General features: G+C 51.7%; 1 protein-coding gene across 4 annotated transcripts; it reads left to right on the forward strand.

Moving 5' to 3' along the window:
- The first annotated feature begins 755 nt into the window (after nucleotides 1-755).
- Nucleotides 756-15,327, forward strand: ALAD (aminolevulinate dehydratase). 4 transcript variants are annotated; one of them, XR_003723160.2, is made up of 13 exons: nucleotides 756-828; nucleotides 8,318-8,508; nucleotides 9,295-9,511; nucleotides 10,009-10,105; nucleotides 10,704-10,839; nucleotides 10,957-11,040; nucleotides 11,141-11,229; nucleotides 11,820-11,875; nucleotides 11,991-12,078; nucleotides 12,152-12,238; nucleotides 12,569-12,698; nucleotides 13,317-13,448; nucleotides 13,880-15,327. XR_003723160.2 is itself a non-coding variant. In XM_015117041.3 (12 exons), the coding sequence occupies exons 2-12, from the start codon at nucleotides 8,391-8,393 to the stop codon at nucleotides 13,376-13,378; spliced, it is 1,164 nt and encodes a 387-aa protein (XP_014972527.3). In that variant the 5' UTR covers nucleotides 756-828; nucleotides 8,318-8,390; the 3' UTR covers nucleotides 13,379-15,327. The 4 variants fall into 4 exon arrangements, 2 of the variants coding, with proteins under 2 accessions (XP_014972527.3, XP_001101576.1); XR_013405641.1 differs by having other exon boundaries at nucleotides 9,461-9,511; XM_015117041.3 differs by having other exon boundaries at nucleotides 13,317-15,327.

Below are 15,327 nucleotides of genomic sequence, written 5' to 3' on the forward strand. Positions count from 1 at the left end.
TGAAAGGCATTCCTTCGCTAGGGCGATGATCCCCGATCGCTATTTTACCCATCCAATCCTACTAGTTTACCCAAGCCCCCATAAGCCTCATCAGATCCCTCCTGCCTCAGCACATACAGACCTTTGGTCGGATCTATCACTGTACCTATCGTAGGTCTGATGCTCCTATCAAGACTTGGAGTTTTCCTAATGCCCATGTCTTTCATATCACATCTCTCAACTCATAGCATTGCCGTACCCTGAGAAATAAATGACACTGGTACAAAATTTCTCTGAAACCTTAGAAGTCTGGCGCTGAACTCAACAACTTTAGCTTAGTCCGCAAAAATGGACTAGCTAATATTGTGTTAGGCATAATGGTGCTGTTTTAACGGCTTTGACATCCAATTATTCTTTCACCAAGCCATTAACCAGAGCCGAGTTTGCCCTAGGCTGGGAAAAGGAGTGCGGTGAAGTGAACCCTGGGCTGTAACTGCCTCCGATTCGGGCTCACACCCAGGGACCCTCCCACGCGGTTCCTGCGCCCCCCGTGGCCTCCCTCCTGCGGTTCGCTGCACAAGCGCAGGACCCGGAGCGGGGAGGGGCGGGCCCTCCAGGCACTCGACACACCCAATTGGCCAGGCCTCAGCGGGTGTGGGCGGGGCTGCGACGGGAGCGGAGGAGTCGTTCGAAGAGAGCCTTCAGGGGGCGTGGCCTGGATTGTGGGGGGGCGGGCCGTGGGGGGAGCTGCTTCCGGGTGAGCCCCCCCGCCCCCCACATGGTCCCTGGGAGACGGGAGCGGGAGACAGCGGTGACAGGCGCAGCGACCGGGAGGCCTTAGGGAGGCAGGTGAGCGGGGGCTGCATGCGGGGAGATGGCGGACTTGGAGGACGGCTCCAGGGCGAGGCGGGGACTGTGGCACCAAGAGTCCCGCGTCCCCAGATTGTGCTGTGCGCCTGAAGCCCTGGCGGTGCAGCCGTGTACGGAGTCCCGTGGAGCGTTTGGTCTAGATTGTTTGGTCTAGATTGTCCCACTGCAGCCGGGGTTGGAGGCCCGGGTTCGGGGCTCCGCGCCTCTTCTCTGGGGTTTAGCCCCTCGGATACCGCCGGGGCAGACTCCATCGATGCAGAGCCCGAGGTGTGGGTGGTGGTTGGTGGTTGGTGGTTGGGGGGCGGGTAGGGAGGTGAAAACACTAACAGCCGTTTTGTACTAAGCATTGCGTGCATTGACCCTTTTTTTAAATTTTATTTTGAGATGGAGTTTCGCGCTTGTTGCCCAGGCTGGAGTGCAATGGCGCGATCTTGGCTCACTGCAATCTCCGCCTCCCGGGTTCAAGCGATTCTCCTGCCTCAGCCTGCCAAGTAGCTGGGATTTCAGGCATGTGCCACCATGCCGGCTAATTTTTGTATTTTTAGTAGAGACAGCGTTTCTCCTTATTGGTTAGGCTGGTGTCGAACTTCCAACCTCAGGTGATTCGCCCGCCTCGGCCTCCCAAAGTGCTGGGATTACAGGCGTGAGCCACCACGCCCGGCCTGACCCATTCATTTCTTACAACAACCCACTGAGGTCGGTTCAAGTCCCCATTACTAAACAAAGAAACGGAGGTCACACAACTAGAAAGCTACAGAACTAGGATTTGTACCCACATCTATCAGACTCCAGAGCCCACACACTTAACCATCCTGCTACCAACAGCAACCAGGTCCAGAGTCAGTTCACCCAAAGCTCTCCACAAGCCCAACATGCTGGGAAACAGATTTGATATCTATCCTTAAAGTATGGAGGTGTCATGGTGGACACTGAGGACCGGGCTGCTGGAGACTTCCCCCAGATCTGCCGCTGACCCACTGCTTGATCCTGGACCTGTGTCTACCCCTCTCTGAGCCCAGTTTCACCCTTGTTTCAATCAGCAAACTTTAAGAAGCCTCTTAGCCAAGATATTCTAGGATTCTGGGAATGGCAGCTTCTCCTTCTACGTCCAGATGGCTAACCCCAGAGAGGGTCAGGCTCTTCAAAACCCCAGGGCAAGGCTGGGTTCTCATTCTTCGCTTTAATCCCTGTGTCTAGCACTTCAGCAGGCCCATAGTAGATATTCAGGAAGTGTGGGTTGGCTAAATGAACACTTCGTCCCTTTTGAGAACTGCTTGACAGCCACTCTCCTGGGCCTTTGTGGGGCTTTGGATTTCTCAGTTCTGGCCACCTTCTACCTAGCTGGCTCTCCTGACTGCCTCCTCCCTGACCAGTGGCAGAGCCTGCCAGGGCTGGCAGCAGGTCCTAATCCTCTGTGCCAGGACCCACAGCCTCTGGAATCCTCAGCATAGTACAACATGCGGGGGTGGGGGGTGGTGTATGAAGCTCTGTCTCAGCCCCTCCTGGTGGCAGCGCTCAGGGCCCAACTTCAGTTACTCCCAGTTTGGGGATGTTGCCTTCCATGGGAGGAGATGCTTTCATATTAAATCTGAAACACTTATTATCCTTCACTGTCCCCTCTTCCATGAAACTACCCTTGACTCAGAGACACAGTCCCTTTCACAGCACCTGGGCCACCCCTCTACTCTGGCAGCTGGATGGTGATTATTTTGTTTTTCCTTCACCACATAACCTGCTGGAAGGCAGAGACTCCACTTCAGAAATCTTGGAAAACCCTGTGGCCCTCAAGGGTTTGAGCGCATATTCCCATCTGGTGTGGTGCAGAAGGTACAGAGCTGTACCAGGACATCTTGTTCCAACCCAGCCCCACTCCTAATAGTAATAAAATTAGCTACATGTTTACTGTGCAGCTACTTGGTGCCAGACACCTACCTCAGCCCTATCAATAATCTCCACAGCCTTGCAAGTTAGAGATATCATGCCTATTTTGTAGATGATGAAACGAACACTGAAAGGTCAATGACTTTGCCCAAAATTACACAGCAGAACATAGACCTTTGTAACTGGGACTGTCTGACCCTGAAACATAGTTCTTTCTGCACTGCCCTATACTCTGCGTCCCAGCAAAGCTAACCTGTCTGATGTGGGTGGACAGAGGTGCTGGACCTCCTGGTGGCTCGCTCCTGTCTTCAGTGTGATGATGTCACAGGAATTTAAGTTGTAGTTTGCAAGCTCACTTGATTTGGGAGAAGTGCCCTCCCAGTCTGTGAAATCCTCCCAAACTCTAAGGGCCTTTTTGCAAAGCAAAACCCATCCTGCATTTGGCGCTGCCAAGTGGAGTGGGAAACTCCACTTATTAAGCGAGTTTAATAACAATGGAATGACTCTATGGTGTAGGTATCAGGGCATTGAAATAGAAGTCAGGAGCTGCAGGGTCAGTTTCTAGCTCTGTATGTCATTCACTGTGATCTCCAACAAGTCCCGTTGACTCTCTATACCCCATTTACCACATTAAAATGTAAGGGACTAAACAGGATTGGCAATTTTCAAGCTTTTAATATTTTCAGCACTGACACCTGTTTCTCAAATCAAATCTCTCTCTGAATCTTAAAATTCAAAAACAGATCAAAGTGAACTGCTATAGTGAGACTGTTCCCTTTACTCTAACCCTGCCCTGGTCTCAGGGGCTCCTAGGCAGCCCTGCCACAGGGTTTCTGCTAAGCAGGAGCCAGTAGTTCCCTCAGCTCCTAAAGGCGATGAGGAGTTGAGGCCAGTGGAATGCAGCTTTGGATTCTAGAAGCCAGAAAACAACAGAAGTTGTTTGTGGGAAGTGAATCAGAGAGATTAGCCCTCTCTTCAACATCTGCCTAGACTCTAGAATGGCATTAAGCAAGTCACTAAACCACTCAGAGCCTCCGCTTCCTTATCACTAAAAGTTAGAACAATTCTTGCAATGAAATGAGATACTACTACGAAGTACCTTAGTGCTGTGCCCAGCACAGAATGAATACACTCAGTATGTTTTCCTTTTGTTTATTCTGTCTCTCCAGCGCCCAAAGCAGAAACAGTATGGGCAAAGAGACGCCTACTGAATCAGGTGTTTATCAGTATTAAGGAATACAGTGTATAAAACCCAGCATTTGGAGTCCAGAACAAATTCAAATTCTGGCTCGGTCACTAAGTAGCTATGTGGTCTTGGGCAAACTGGGTTACATTTTGGTAATTCTCTCAATATTCAAAAATAGTCTCTCAGCCAGGTGCAGTGGCTCACACCTGTAATCCCAGCACTTTGGGAAGCAGAGGCTGGCGGATCACTTGAAGTCACGAGTTTGAGACCAGCCTGGCCAACATGGCGAAACCCTGTTTGTACTAAAAATACAAAAATTAGCTGGGTATGGTGGCACATACCTGAAGTCTCAGCTACTCGGGAGGCTGAGGCAGGAGAATCACTTGAACCCAGAGGGTGGAGGTTGCAGTGAGCCAAAATCGAACCACTGCACTCCAGCCTGGGTGACAGAGCCGGACTCCATCTCAATTAAAAAAAGAAAAGAAAAGAAAAGAAAAAGAAACTTCTAGCAGACATGAGAGCAAAATCAAGTAGAAAATGGGTACTCAGGACTATCTACTGAGTAATTGTCTGTTTGGAGGTTGAGACATGATTGGGGAGGCCTGGCCTGCCCCTGTGTCAGGTGATGGGGCTGGCCCACCCAGGGGTGTGGCAGCAGGGCTGGCCCCTGTGTGACTTGTGATAACCCCACCCTACCAAGGAGGAAGACCGGATAAAATGGGCCCCTGAGTTGGCTGTGGGGAGCCAAAGGGGCCTAAGAGACTATGGGGAGAAGGACAGCCAGTTCGTAGGCAGCCCTGCCCCACTGTTTCTGATAAGCAGGAGGCAGTTGTTCCCTCGGCCTCCTGAAAGCAATGAGGAGTTGAGGCCATGAGAATGTAGCTTTGGATTCCAGAAGTCAAGGGCCTGTTACAAAGGTGGTTTTCTGGGAAGCAAATCAGAGGGATTAGACCTGGCTTCAACATCTGACTTGACTCCAGCCTACCAAAGGATCTCCCAGTTCACCTGGGAGTTAACACGCCAGGGTTCTAGTCCTCTTACTTGCTGTGTGGCTTTGGTTAAGTCCTTGCCCCTCTCTGGACTTTGAGGTCCCATTCATACAAAGTGTAGTTGGACTCAGGCCAGCCAGCCCCCATTTTTGTGGCCCTTTTCCCCCCATCCTTTGGCTATGGGATATTCTCCCGGGCACCTCCAAAAGGAAGTGTCTAAAACAGAGCTCTCCACCTCCTCTCCAAGCCCAGCTCCCCACTGCCCTCTTCCTGCCCTGTGCCTGTCTCCGCTGCCGTCCAGGTCAGGCAGGCAGGCCTAGAGCATCTACCCTGAGACATTGCCTCTTGGCTGCCTTAAGACGCCCCTTCTCTGCCCCCAGCCTCTGCATTCCTCTGCTTCCCGTCTGCTCTGCTCAGCCTGCAGGACTGATGTTCCTAAAGCCAGGTGTCAACCAGGCCACTAACCCTACCCACCGTTCAGAAATCTTCCCACAGCCTCAGCCTGGCCCCCTCTCATCCATCCCCTCCATACACACTTGCCCCAATTGCCTCCTCAGCTCCTCAGAACAGTCCACAGCCATCCTCCTTCCCCACCTTTGCCCCTTTCTTCCCTTCCTAAGGAAATGTTGGCCCCCTTCTCTCCACCAGGCTGAACCCATTCATCCTGCAAAACCAAGTTCAACCCCCTGTCATTTCGTTTGTTTTTTTTTTTTTTTTTTTTTGAGATGGAGTCTCACACTGTCGCCCAGGCTGGAATGCAGTGGTGCACTCTCGGCTCACTGCAACCTCTGCCTCCTGGGTTCAAGTGATTCTCCTGCCTCAGCCTCCAGACTCTGACTACAGATGCATGCCACCACACCCAGCTAATTGTTTTATTTTTATTTTTATTTCCGTTTATTTATTGTGAGATGGAGTTTCTCTCTTGTTGCCCATGCTGAAATGCAATGGTGCCATCTTGGCTCACTGCAATCTCTGCCTCCCAAGTTCAAACGATTCTCCTGCCTCAGCTTCTGAAGTAGCTGGGATTACAGGCATGCGCCACCACACCCGGCTAATTTTTTTTTTATTTTTAGTGGAGATGGGGTTTCACCATGCCGGTCAGGCTGGTCTCAAACTCCTGACCTCAAATGATCCCCCTGCCTTGGCCTCCCAAAGTGCTGGAATTACAGGCGTGAGCCACCGTGCCTGGCCTAATTTTTGTATTTTTAGTAGAGACAGGGTTTCACCAGATTGGCCAGCCTGGTCTCAAACTCCTGACCTCAAGTGATCCACCCGCCTTGGTCTCCAAAGTGCTGGGATTACAGGTGTGAGCCACCGCACCTGGCCCCTGTCTTCTAATACGCCTCTTCTGACCTCCTCACTCCCACTGGAGCCATGGCTCACTTCTGGTCAGGCTCCATGCACTCAGTCAGCCCTGCCTTGCAGGACTGCAGTACCCACTCAATGAGAAATCACCCGTGAAAATGCCAGGCATGGTCTGGCACACAGTAGGTGCTCAAGAAACAAATGTTAATGCCCCAGCTTCCTTCTGTCTTGTATCCACGAATTTGGCATTTGGGGCATATTTTTGTACTTCACGTAATTAAATATTTACTGTGTGCCAAGGTCAGTGTGTGACAGAGCACTGTGGGGGAGGCAAAAATGAACCAACTCTGGACCTTGCCCTGCAGAAGCTCTGTCTACTGGCACGAGATAAGACAGGTCCGGCTGGGCGCGGTGGCTCAAGCCTGTAATCCCAGCACTTTGGGAGGCCGAGACGGGCGGATCACGAGGTCAGGAGATCGAGACCATCCTGGCTAACACAGTGAAACCCCGTCTCTACTAAAAAATACAAAAAACTAGCCGGGCGAGGTGGCGGGCGCCTGTAGTCCCAGTTACTCGGGAGGCTGAGGCAGGAGAATGGCGTAAACCCGGGAGGCGGAGCTTGCAGTGAGCCGAGATCGCGCCACTGCACTCCAGCCTGGGTGACAGAGCCAGACTCCGTCTCAAAAAAAAAAAAAAAAAAAAGACAGGTCCACAAATAACTTATAGAAGAGAGACTGCAATCTGGACAAGAAAGCCTCAGTGGGAGAGGGAAGGAGAACCCTGTAGATTTGGGTGTGGGGAGAGCACAGCCTTTCAGGTAAAGGGACAAAGTGAGGAAAGCAAGAAGGTGTACTTGTGCTCGTGGAGCCCAGGAAACTCCTTGGGCTAGAAAAGATTTGGTGGCACCCTATACAGTGTATGTATGTGTCTGTCTGTCCATCTGACATGAATGGTACTATTTTCTCCTATTGGTGTGAATTGTACCTAACAAGAAGTCCATGTCCCAAGGTGTTAGCAGTACTTTTCTCTTTTCTTTCTTTCTTTTTTTTTTTTTTGAATGAAGTCTTGATCTGTCGCCCAGGCTGGAGTGCAGTGGCACGATCTCGGCTCACTGCAACCTCCTCCTGGGTTCAAGTGGTTCTCCTGCCTCAGCCTCCCCAGTAGCTGGGATTACAGGCACGCACCACCACGCCCAGCTGAATTTTTTTGTATTTTGAGTAGAGGTGGGGTTTCACCATGTTGGCCAGGCTGGTCTCGATTTCCTGACCTCAAGTGATCTGCCCACCTCAGCCTCCTAAAGTGCTGAGATTACAGGCGTGAGCTACCATGCCTGGCCAACAGTACTTTTTCTAGAGGTAGAATTGCAGGGGATTTTTCTCTTTTTGCTTATCTGCACTTTTCTAAAAGTTCTGCCATGAACATGGGCATTTTTTGTGGAATAAACAAAGTTTAAATATTGGCTTCTCAACATGCCCAGCTAGAAAATTATTTTTTTGGCCAGGCACCATGGCTCACGCCTGTAATCCCAACACTTTGGGAGGCCAAGGCAGGGAGATTGCTTGAGCCCAGGAGTTCAAGACCAGCCTGGGCAGCATGGCAAGACCTCCATCTCTACAAAAAATACAAAAATTAGCTGGGTGTTATGGTGCACACCTGTAGTCCCAGCTACTTGGGAGGCTGAGCTGGGAGAAGCAGTTGAGCTCGGGAGGTCAAGGCTGCAGTGAGTCGAGATTGTACCACTGCACTCCAGCCTGGGTGACAGAGACCCTGTCTGAAAAAAAAAAAAAAAAGAAAGAAAATAATTTTTTTAAAACAGTTGTTGCTTGCTCAGATGTTTACTTTAAAAGATAATAATGAACAGAAAGCAGTCATATAAAATACAAGCCCAAATTTTATATCATTAGATTCTGATTATTATGAAAGTTTCTAAAGACTTACTTTCATTTCTCAACTTACCTTGTTGACCAGCAGGGATTGGTGAACCATGCTGTGAGTAGCATTAGGCTAGAGAGAGGGGAGGCAGGAATCTGGAAGAGCTGTCTTCCAGATGTGACCATCTCCTGAGGACAGGGACCATGTCTCATGTGCTGCCCATCTCACCCCACAGACAGAGCCTGCAGCCAACAACGCCCCAGGAGCCCTCGGTTCCAACCAACTGATGCCCCTGTGCCCACTGGCCCATGCCATGCAGCCCCAGTCCGTTCTGCACAGTGGCTACTTCCACCCACTGCTTCGGGCCTGGCAGACAGCCACCACCACCCTCAATGCCTCCAACCTCATCTACCCCATCTTTGTCACGTGAGTCTCCAGGAATGGGCCAGACCTCTGCTCTGCTGGTTGGGGTTGGGGAGGGAGTGTTGACTGCAGCGGGCATCAGTATTGCTGGGGGTGGCAAAGTGAGCTGTCAGCTTGAAATTCAAGATACTGGAAGCAGCCTACTTGGATTAAGGACAGGAATCTTAGGAACAAAACAAACTTTGAAAGAACTCATTCATCCCATTTGGAAAATTAGAAGAATAACCCTTGCCTGCCATCCTGAGCTCTTGCAATAAGACAGAAGCTGAGAAGGTGCTCTGTAGGTTGTAAAGTGCTATGTACCTGTAAGAGATGGCAATCGTGATTGTTAATGATAACGCAGACATTTACTGAGTACTTACTCTGTACCAGGTACTACGCTAAGCACCTACACACATGATCTCATTCAATTCTGAGAGCATTTGTATGAAGAAGGAGTAGCTATCCTCTAGAACATCAGCTCCTTGAGGGCGGGGATGTTTGTCTATTTTGTTCACTTTTGTATCATCAGGGCCTAGAACAGTACTTGGCACATAATAAGTACTCAATAAATATTTGTTGAATGAATGAATTAACCACGCATGATAGACATGAAGACCTAAGTCTCCAAGAGATGATAGAACTTGGCCACGGTCACCCAGGCAGTGAGTGGCTGGGATAAGAAGCAAGGACCTGCCAAATTCAGAGTCCAAGTTCTTAACCACTTAATTCTTTCCTGTAATTACCATTCTTTTAGTACAGTTGCTACTGTTGTCACTGTTATTTTTGTTGTTCCTATTATTATTTCAGGCCCTGGGCTTGACCAGGCAGGGAAGCCAGACACTGGATCCCACCCTCCTCCCACCATCTCCACTGCCATATTTCTTCCCTGCTTCCCAACCATCCCTCTCAGTTGCCCCCTCACCACTGGCCCTTCCCACAGCCACCAATCCATATCCCACCCCCACTCTTGCAGGGATGTTCCTGATGACATACAGCCTATCGCCAGCCTCCCAGGAGTGGCCAGGTAGGAGACATGGAGTTGGGGGGCCAGGGGGTGGTGGAGGGAAAGATTCCACAGGTGGAAGTGCCCGGAGGTAAAAGCAGACCTAGGAAGTAGAAGATGCGGACAGGCAGACATCAGCTCAGTAGAGGGAAGGGTTTCCCCGGGGCCAGAGCTGTTCTACAGTGGGAGGGGCAGCCCTATAAAGTAATGTGCTACCCATCACCAGAGGCGTCGCGGCAGAGGCTGTTGCAGAAGGGATCTGAACTGCAGATGGGAGTTCAATAAGAGGGCCTTGGAGGAGCCTTCCACAGCCGAATTCCAGAAGAGCTCTGCTACTCAGGGCCTCGGTCTTCCCTCCTATTTAGTGGACGTGTCCCTGCCCCTTCCTGTCCTGGGGGCTTGAACCCTCCTGGTGCCATATGCAGCTTGGTTTCTAACAGAGGCACAGTGTGGTGGAGTCCAGAGGACCTTTGCCTGGGACCTGCCTTCCTTCAACCCCTCTACCCACCCCCACACAGGTATGGTGTGAACCGGCTGGAAGAGATGCTGAGGCCCTTGGTGGAAGAGGGCCTACGCTGTGTCTTGATCTTTGGCATCCCCAGCAGAGTTCCCAAGGTGAAGAATCAAAGGAAGGGCTAAGAAGGGAGGTTGCGCTCACACCCATAATCCCAGCACTTTGGGAGGCCAAAGCGGTTGGATCACTTGAGCCCAGGATTTTGAGACCAGCCTGGGCAACATGGCAAAATCCCATCTTTACAAAAAAATACAAAAGTTAGCTGGGTGTGGTGGTGCGTGCCTGTAGTCCCAGCTACTCAGGAGGTGGAGAGGTGGGAGGATCCCTTGAGCCCAGAAAGACGAAGCTGCAGTGAGCCAAGATCGCGCCACTGCACTCTAGCCTGGGTGACAGAGCAAGACCATCTCCGAAAAAAACAAACCAGAAAAAGGAAGGGAGGTTGGGCGAGGGTGAGCTGAGGGTCCACACTGACCGCTTCCTTACTCCCATATGATGCTGGCCCTGGGGCCACAGGTAAATGGACATGGTCCCTGCCCTTAAGTCAGCACCCAAGTAGGGTCAGTCCTCTGTGCTTCCTTATCCAGGGGCTGTGACAATGAAGGAAGGAGAGGGCCAGGGCTGTGCTCTGTGATGGCTGCCATCCTGCCTTCCGAAGCAACATGTAACAGATACACTGCTTTGTCCCTCCCCTGCCCCTAGGACGAGCGGGGTTCCGCAGCTGACTCCGAGGAGTCCCCAGCTATTGAGGCAATCCATCTGTTGAGGAAGACCTTCCCCAACCTCCTGGTGGCCTGTGACATCTGCCTATGTCCCTACACCTCCCATGGTCACTGCGGTGAGCTCCCTTCCTCCAGCCCTGCTGGTACCCACACTCCCACTGCCCACTTCTCACCAGCGTGGGGACAGGCCAGGGCCCAAAGTGCTCCTTAAAACCCAGTCATCTCTCCTGCAGGGCTCCTGAGTGAAAATGGAGCATTCCGGGCTGAGGAGAGCCGCCAGCGGCTAGCTGAGGTAGCACTGGCATATGCCAAGGCAGGTGAGTGAACCACCAGCAGGGATGGGTACCTCTGGGTCAGGGAGGTCGCAGAGTAGCTAGGACGGTCCCAGAATTCTGAAGGCCACCCTCTGCCCCACAGGATGTCAGGTGGTAGCCCCGTCAGACATGATGGATGGACGTGTGGAAGCCATCAAGGAGGCCCTGATGGCACATGGACTTGGCAACAGGGTAAGGGCAGGGAGCACAGCACGGGGTCGGGAGGAGAGAGTCTGCACCAGCCCTGCCCCCGTGTCTGCTAAGAATCACAGAACTGCCGGGAGCAGTGGCTCACGCCTATAATCCCAGCACTCTGGGAGGCTGTGACAGGTGGATCACTTGAGGTCAGGAGTTCAAGACCAGCCAGGCCAACATGGTGAAACCCCGTCTCTACTAAAAACACAAAACTTAGCTGAGCGTGGTGGCAGGTGCCTGTAATCCCAGCTACTCGGGAGGCTGAGGCAGGAGAATGGCTTGAACCCAGGAGGTGGAGGTTGCAGTGAACTGAGATCATGCCACTGCACTCCAGCCTGGGCAACAGAGCTAGACTCTATCTCAAAAAAAAAAAAAAAGAATCACAGAACTGAAGACAGTGCTGGATGAGGTTTTGGGGAACCATGTCAACCTCTGGGCCTCTCATGGGGAAATCAAGCCCAGCACTCCAACAGGACCAGAACACAGGCACTCTCCCTCCCAGCCTAGGTTCTTTCTCTCCCTGCCACATCACCCTGGGACACCTGGCAAGGGCCGACTAAGCCAAGATCCCCATTGTCTCCCCATAGGTATCAGTGATGAGCTACAGTGCCAAGTTTGCTTCCTGTTTCTATGGCCCTTTCCGGTGAGCAGGGGTGGGCGGGGTGAGCAGGGGTGGGCGGAGTGGGCAGGGGTCTGCTGTTAAATCCCTGCCCATTTGGCCCAAAGCTGGAGCCCACCCGGATGACTCTGTTTTGCAGGGACGCAGCTCAGTCAAGCCCAGCTTTTGGGGACCGCCGCTGCTACCAGCTGCCCCCTGGAGCACGAGGCCTGGCCCTCCGAGCTGTGGTGAGTCACTAGGACTTGAGCCCCACCCTCAGCCCCTCCCAGACACCGCCCACACTCGACCCTCATCTCTTAGGACCGGGATGTACGGGAAGGAGCTGACGTACTCATGGTGAAGCCGGGAATGCCCTACCTGGACATCGTGCGGGAGGTAAAGGACAAGGTGAGCGCAGGTCCGAGGCAAAGGGGGCTCAGAGGGCTGGGACAGAGTTTTCCACAGACTCTGGAATCTCAGTGTTGGAAGCAGTCTGCCCTTGAGCAGAAATCCTCTCCTCCCCATCCCTGCCCAGGAACCACCATGGCCTTCTGTGTCAGGGCTTGCAGGAGCCTCAAACAGCCCTGCTTTAACAGTTCAAGAGTGGGCCAGGCTGCTGGCTGCAGTAACCCAGGACACGGGGCTCAAGATGGTCACAGATTGAGCAGGGGGAAGGGACGCTCCCAGAGCCACATTAACCCTCCATTTCAGCCTGTCTCCCTGTCTGCTTCCCTGCAGCACCCCGACCTCCCTCTCGCCGTGTACCATGTCTCTGGAGAGTTTGCCATGCTGTGGCACGGAGCCCAGGCTGGGGCATTTGATCTCAAGGCTGCCGTACTGGAGGCCATGACTGCCTTCCGCAGAGCAGGTAGGCAGGCAGGGGTTGGGTGTTTTGACCTGTGCCACAGGGACTGATAAGCACTCTGCCTAGATCAAGGAACGAAGTCCTGAGAGCTTGGAGTCTTATTTCGGGAATTACTAGTGATCTAAACAGACACACATTGAGGAAGAGATATGGAACTGCAGCATAGAACATGACATGGTGAAGCAAGCAGAGCCCTTCATTCATTTTTGGTTGTGAGAATGTGGGCAAGCCACTTCTTAGAACCTCAGTGTCCTCACCCATAACTGGATAACTGGGGACAAGATACCTGGTGCGTGATTGTCCTGAGGATTAAATGAGGTAGTATCACTCCATAAAGGGGGCTCATTTTGTTAGAACTGTACACCAGCACAGGAAGGGAACTTGCATCTTACCTATATCCTTCACTGTGCATATTATTCTTTGGTAAACTGAGGTCCCAAGAGAGAAAATGACTTGCCCAAGAAATACAGCTGCCCAAAGCTGGACTCCGTCTCATGTGGTGTGCCCACAGGCTGTGCCTCTTCATGGTAGCCTTCTTCCCCGCCTGGCCTTCCCATCCCAGAAGGTGTGCTCGGAGCTGATCACCGTCCCCCGCAACTTTCCGCATCTCTCCCAACACAGGTGCTGACATCATCATCACCTACTACACACCCCAGCTGCTGCAGTGGCTGAAGAAGGAATGACGGAGACAGTGCAGGCCTGAGAACTAGAACTTTAAAACGTTCCCGGGGCCTCAGAGAAGTGAAAACCAAAGTAAATCCTGCTTTTAGAACTGTGCCCTCGTGCCCTCTTCCTGCTCACATGCTGGCGGGTCCCAGCAGCCCTGGGTGGTTTTGCCAGCATGCTGACTCTTGGAACTCGCAGCTGCATCCTATGAGCTCTCCCAAGCTTCCCCGCCCCTCGCCTGGGTCAGCCATGAGGCTCACCTTTGCCACCCTCAGCTCTTTCCTCTGGTGTGGCTTCAGCTTGAAAGCAACCTGGAATCGGGGGCACAGGCTTTGGGGCATGGCTGGGAGAGAGTCTTGGAGCATTAGGGGAAGAGGAGAGCAGAGGGATCTCGGGGCCTGAGAAGCCTTGGAACGCTTCTGGCAGCAGAGCTGGGTGTGGGAATGAGGCCTAGCTCGATATCCCTGGGTTAGAGTTGAAATTTGCTGCAATTCCACTGGAAGGCATTTCCCACACAGGCCAGAGGTTGCCAGGCTGCCTGAGGTCTCCTGTTCTACTCTGAACCATAAACCCAGAGAAGAATTACTCATTAAGCAGCAGAAATACTGCCTGAGGATCAAAACTCAGAGGCAAAGAGGGAGTTCCTGACTGCTGGAGATGCCACCACCACAAATACTTTTTATTCAAGAGATACTTCTTGAGAATCTCTGCTCTGTTCCTAGGTTCAGTGCTGGGTCCTGGGAATACAGCAGGACAGACCTCAGCTTGTCTCTTCATAGAAATTATACAAAGAGAATAGGGGAGACAGCTAAGAAGAAAACAAAGAAATAAAGCAGTTACAAATTTGTGATAAGTGCTCTGAAGGAAATAAGGGGTCTGAGACAAAGAACAACAGGGCGGGGGCCTCTCTTGAAACGGTAGTTGGGAAGGAGGCAGACATGCACCGGTGATGTGGTGACAGGTGCTGTGAAGGAAGTCACCAGGACTTGACCTGCTTTGAAGGATCAGAAAATACTTCCCTGAAGTATTGACATTTGAGCCTAGACCTGAAGGGTGAGCCGTCAAGCTAAGACATAATTGGAGAAGAACGTTACAGGGAGAGGGAGGAGTTGTGCAAAGGCCCTGGGGCTCCTAGCTGGAGGAATGCAAGGCTAGCCTGTCTGGAGCACTGAGAGGATGGCCTGAACTGAGTGGAGACAGACCAAGACCAAACCATGCAGAGATCAAGGGCCACATTCACCTTTTCAGAGTGACTCAATCAAATTTTGCAGTTTGTAAAAGTATTTTAACAGTCCTGTGGCAAAGTGGAAATGAAAAGTCTTGATGGCATGGACTGGAGCGGGGACAGTGGGGATGGAAAAAGGGGAATGGATTGTGGATGTGTTTAGAAGGTAGATTAGATGCGAGGGATGAATCTGGCTTGATCTTCTGGGTGGCTGATGGGCCATTTACTGAGCTGGGGCAGCCTGGAAGAGGAACAGAAGCAGGGTCAGGGTGGAGGGAGAATACTAAACTTAGCTTGAGACATTTTGCAACGAGGAAGCTATATCTAGAGAGCGTATGGGACTCACCTAAGGCCACTCAACAAGTGTGTGTCAGAACTGGGTTAGAACCACCCAGAAAACAGCCAAGCTGGGATCTGAACCCATGTAGTCCAACTCCAAGGCCTCTGCCCCTAACCACTGTGCCATACCACCTCCCAATAATCAGCAGCAAAAGTATGGGTCTTACAATGTTATAGAGATACCCCTCCACTTATGTGATGGGTTTGCATCCTGATAAACCCATCATAAGTTGAAAATATGATCATAAGTCAAAAATGCATTTAACCTACCAAACATCATAGCTTAGCTTAGCTTAGCCTGCCTTAAACATGCTCAGAACACTTACATTAGCCTACAGTGGCCAAAACTATCCAACACAAAATCTATATTGTAATAAAGTTATAAAGAATTTTGAATCAAAA

Source organism: Macaca mulatta, chromosome 15, assembly GCF_049350105.2.
Source record: "Macaca mulatta isolate MMU2019108-1 chromosome 15, T2T-MMU8v2.0, whole genome shotgun sequence".
NCBI classification, from domain to species: Eukaryota; Metazoa; Chordata; class Mammalia; order Primates; family Cercopithecidae; genus Macaca; species Macaca mulatta.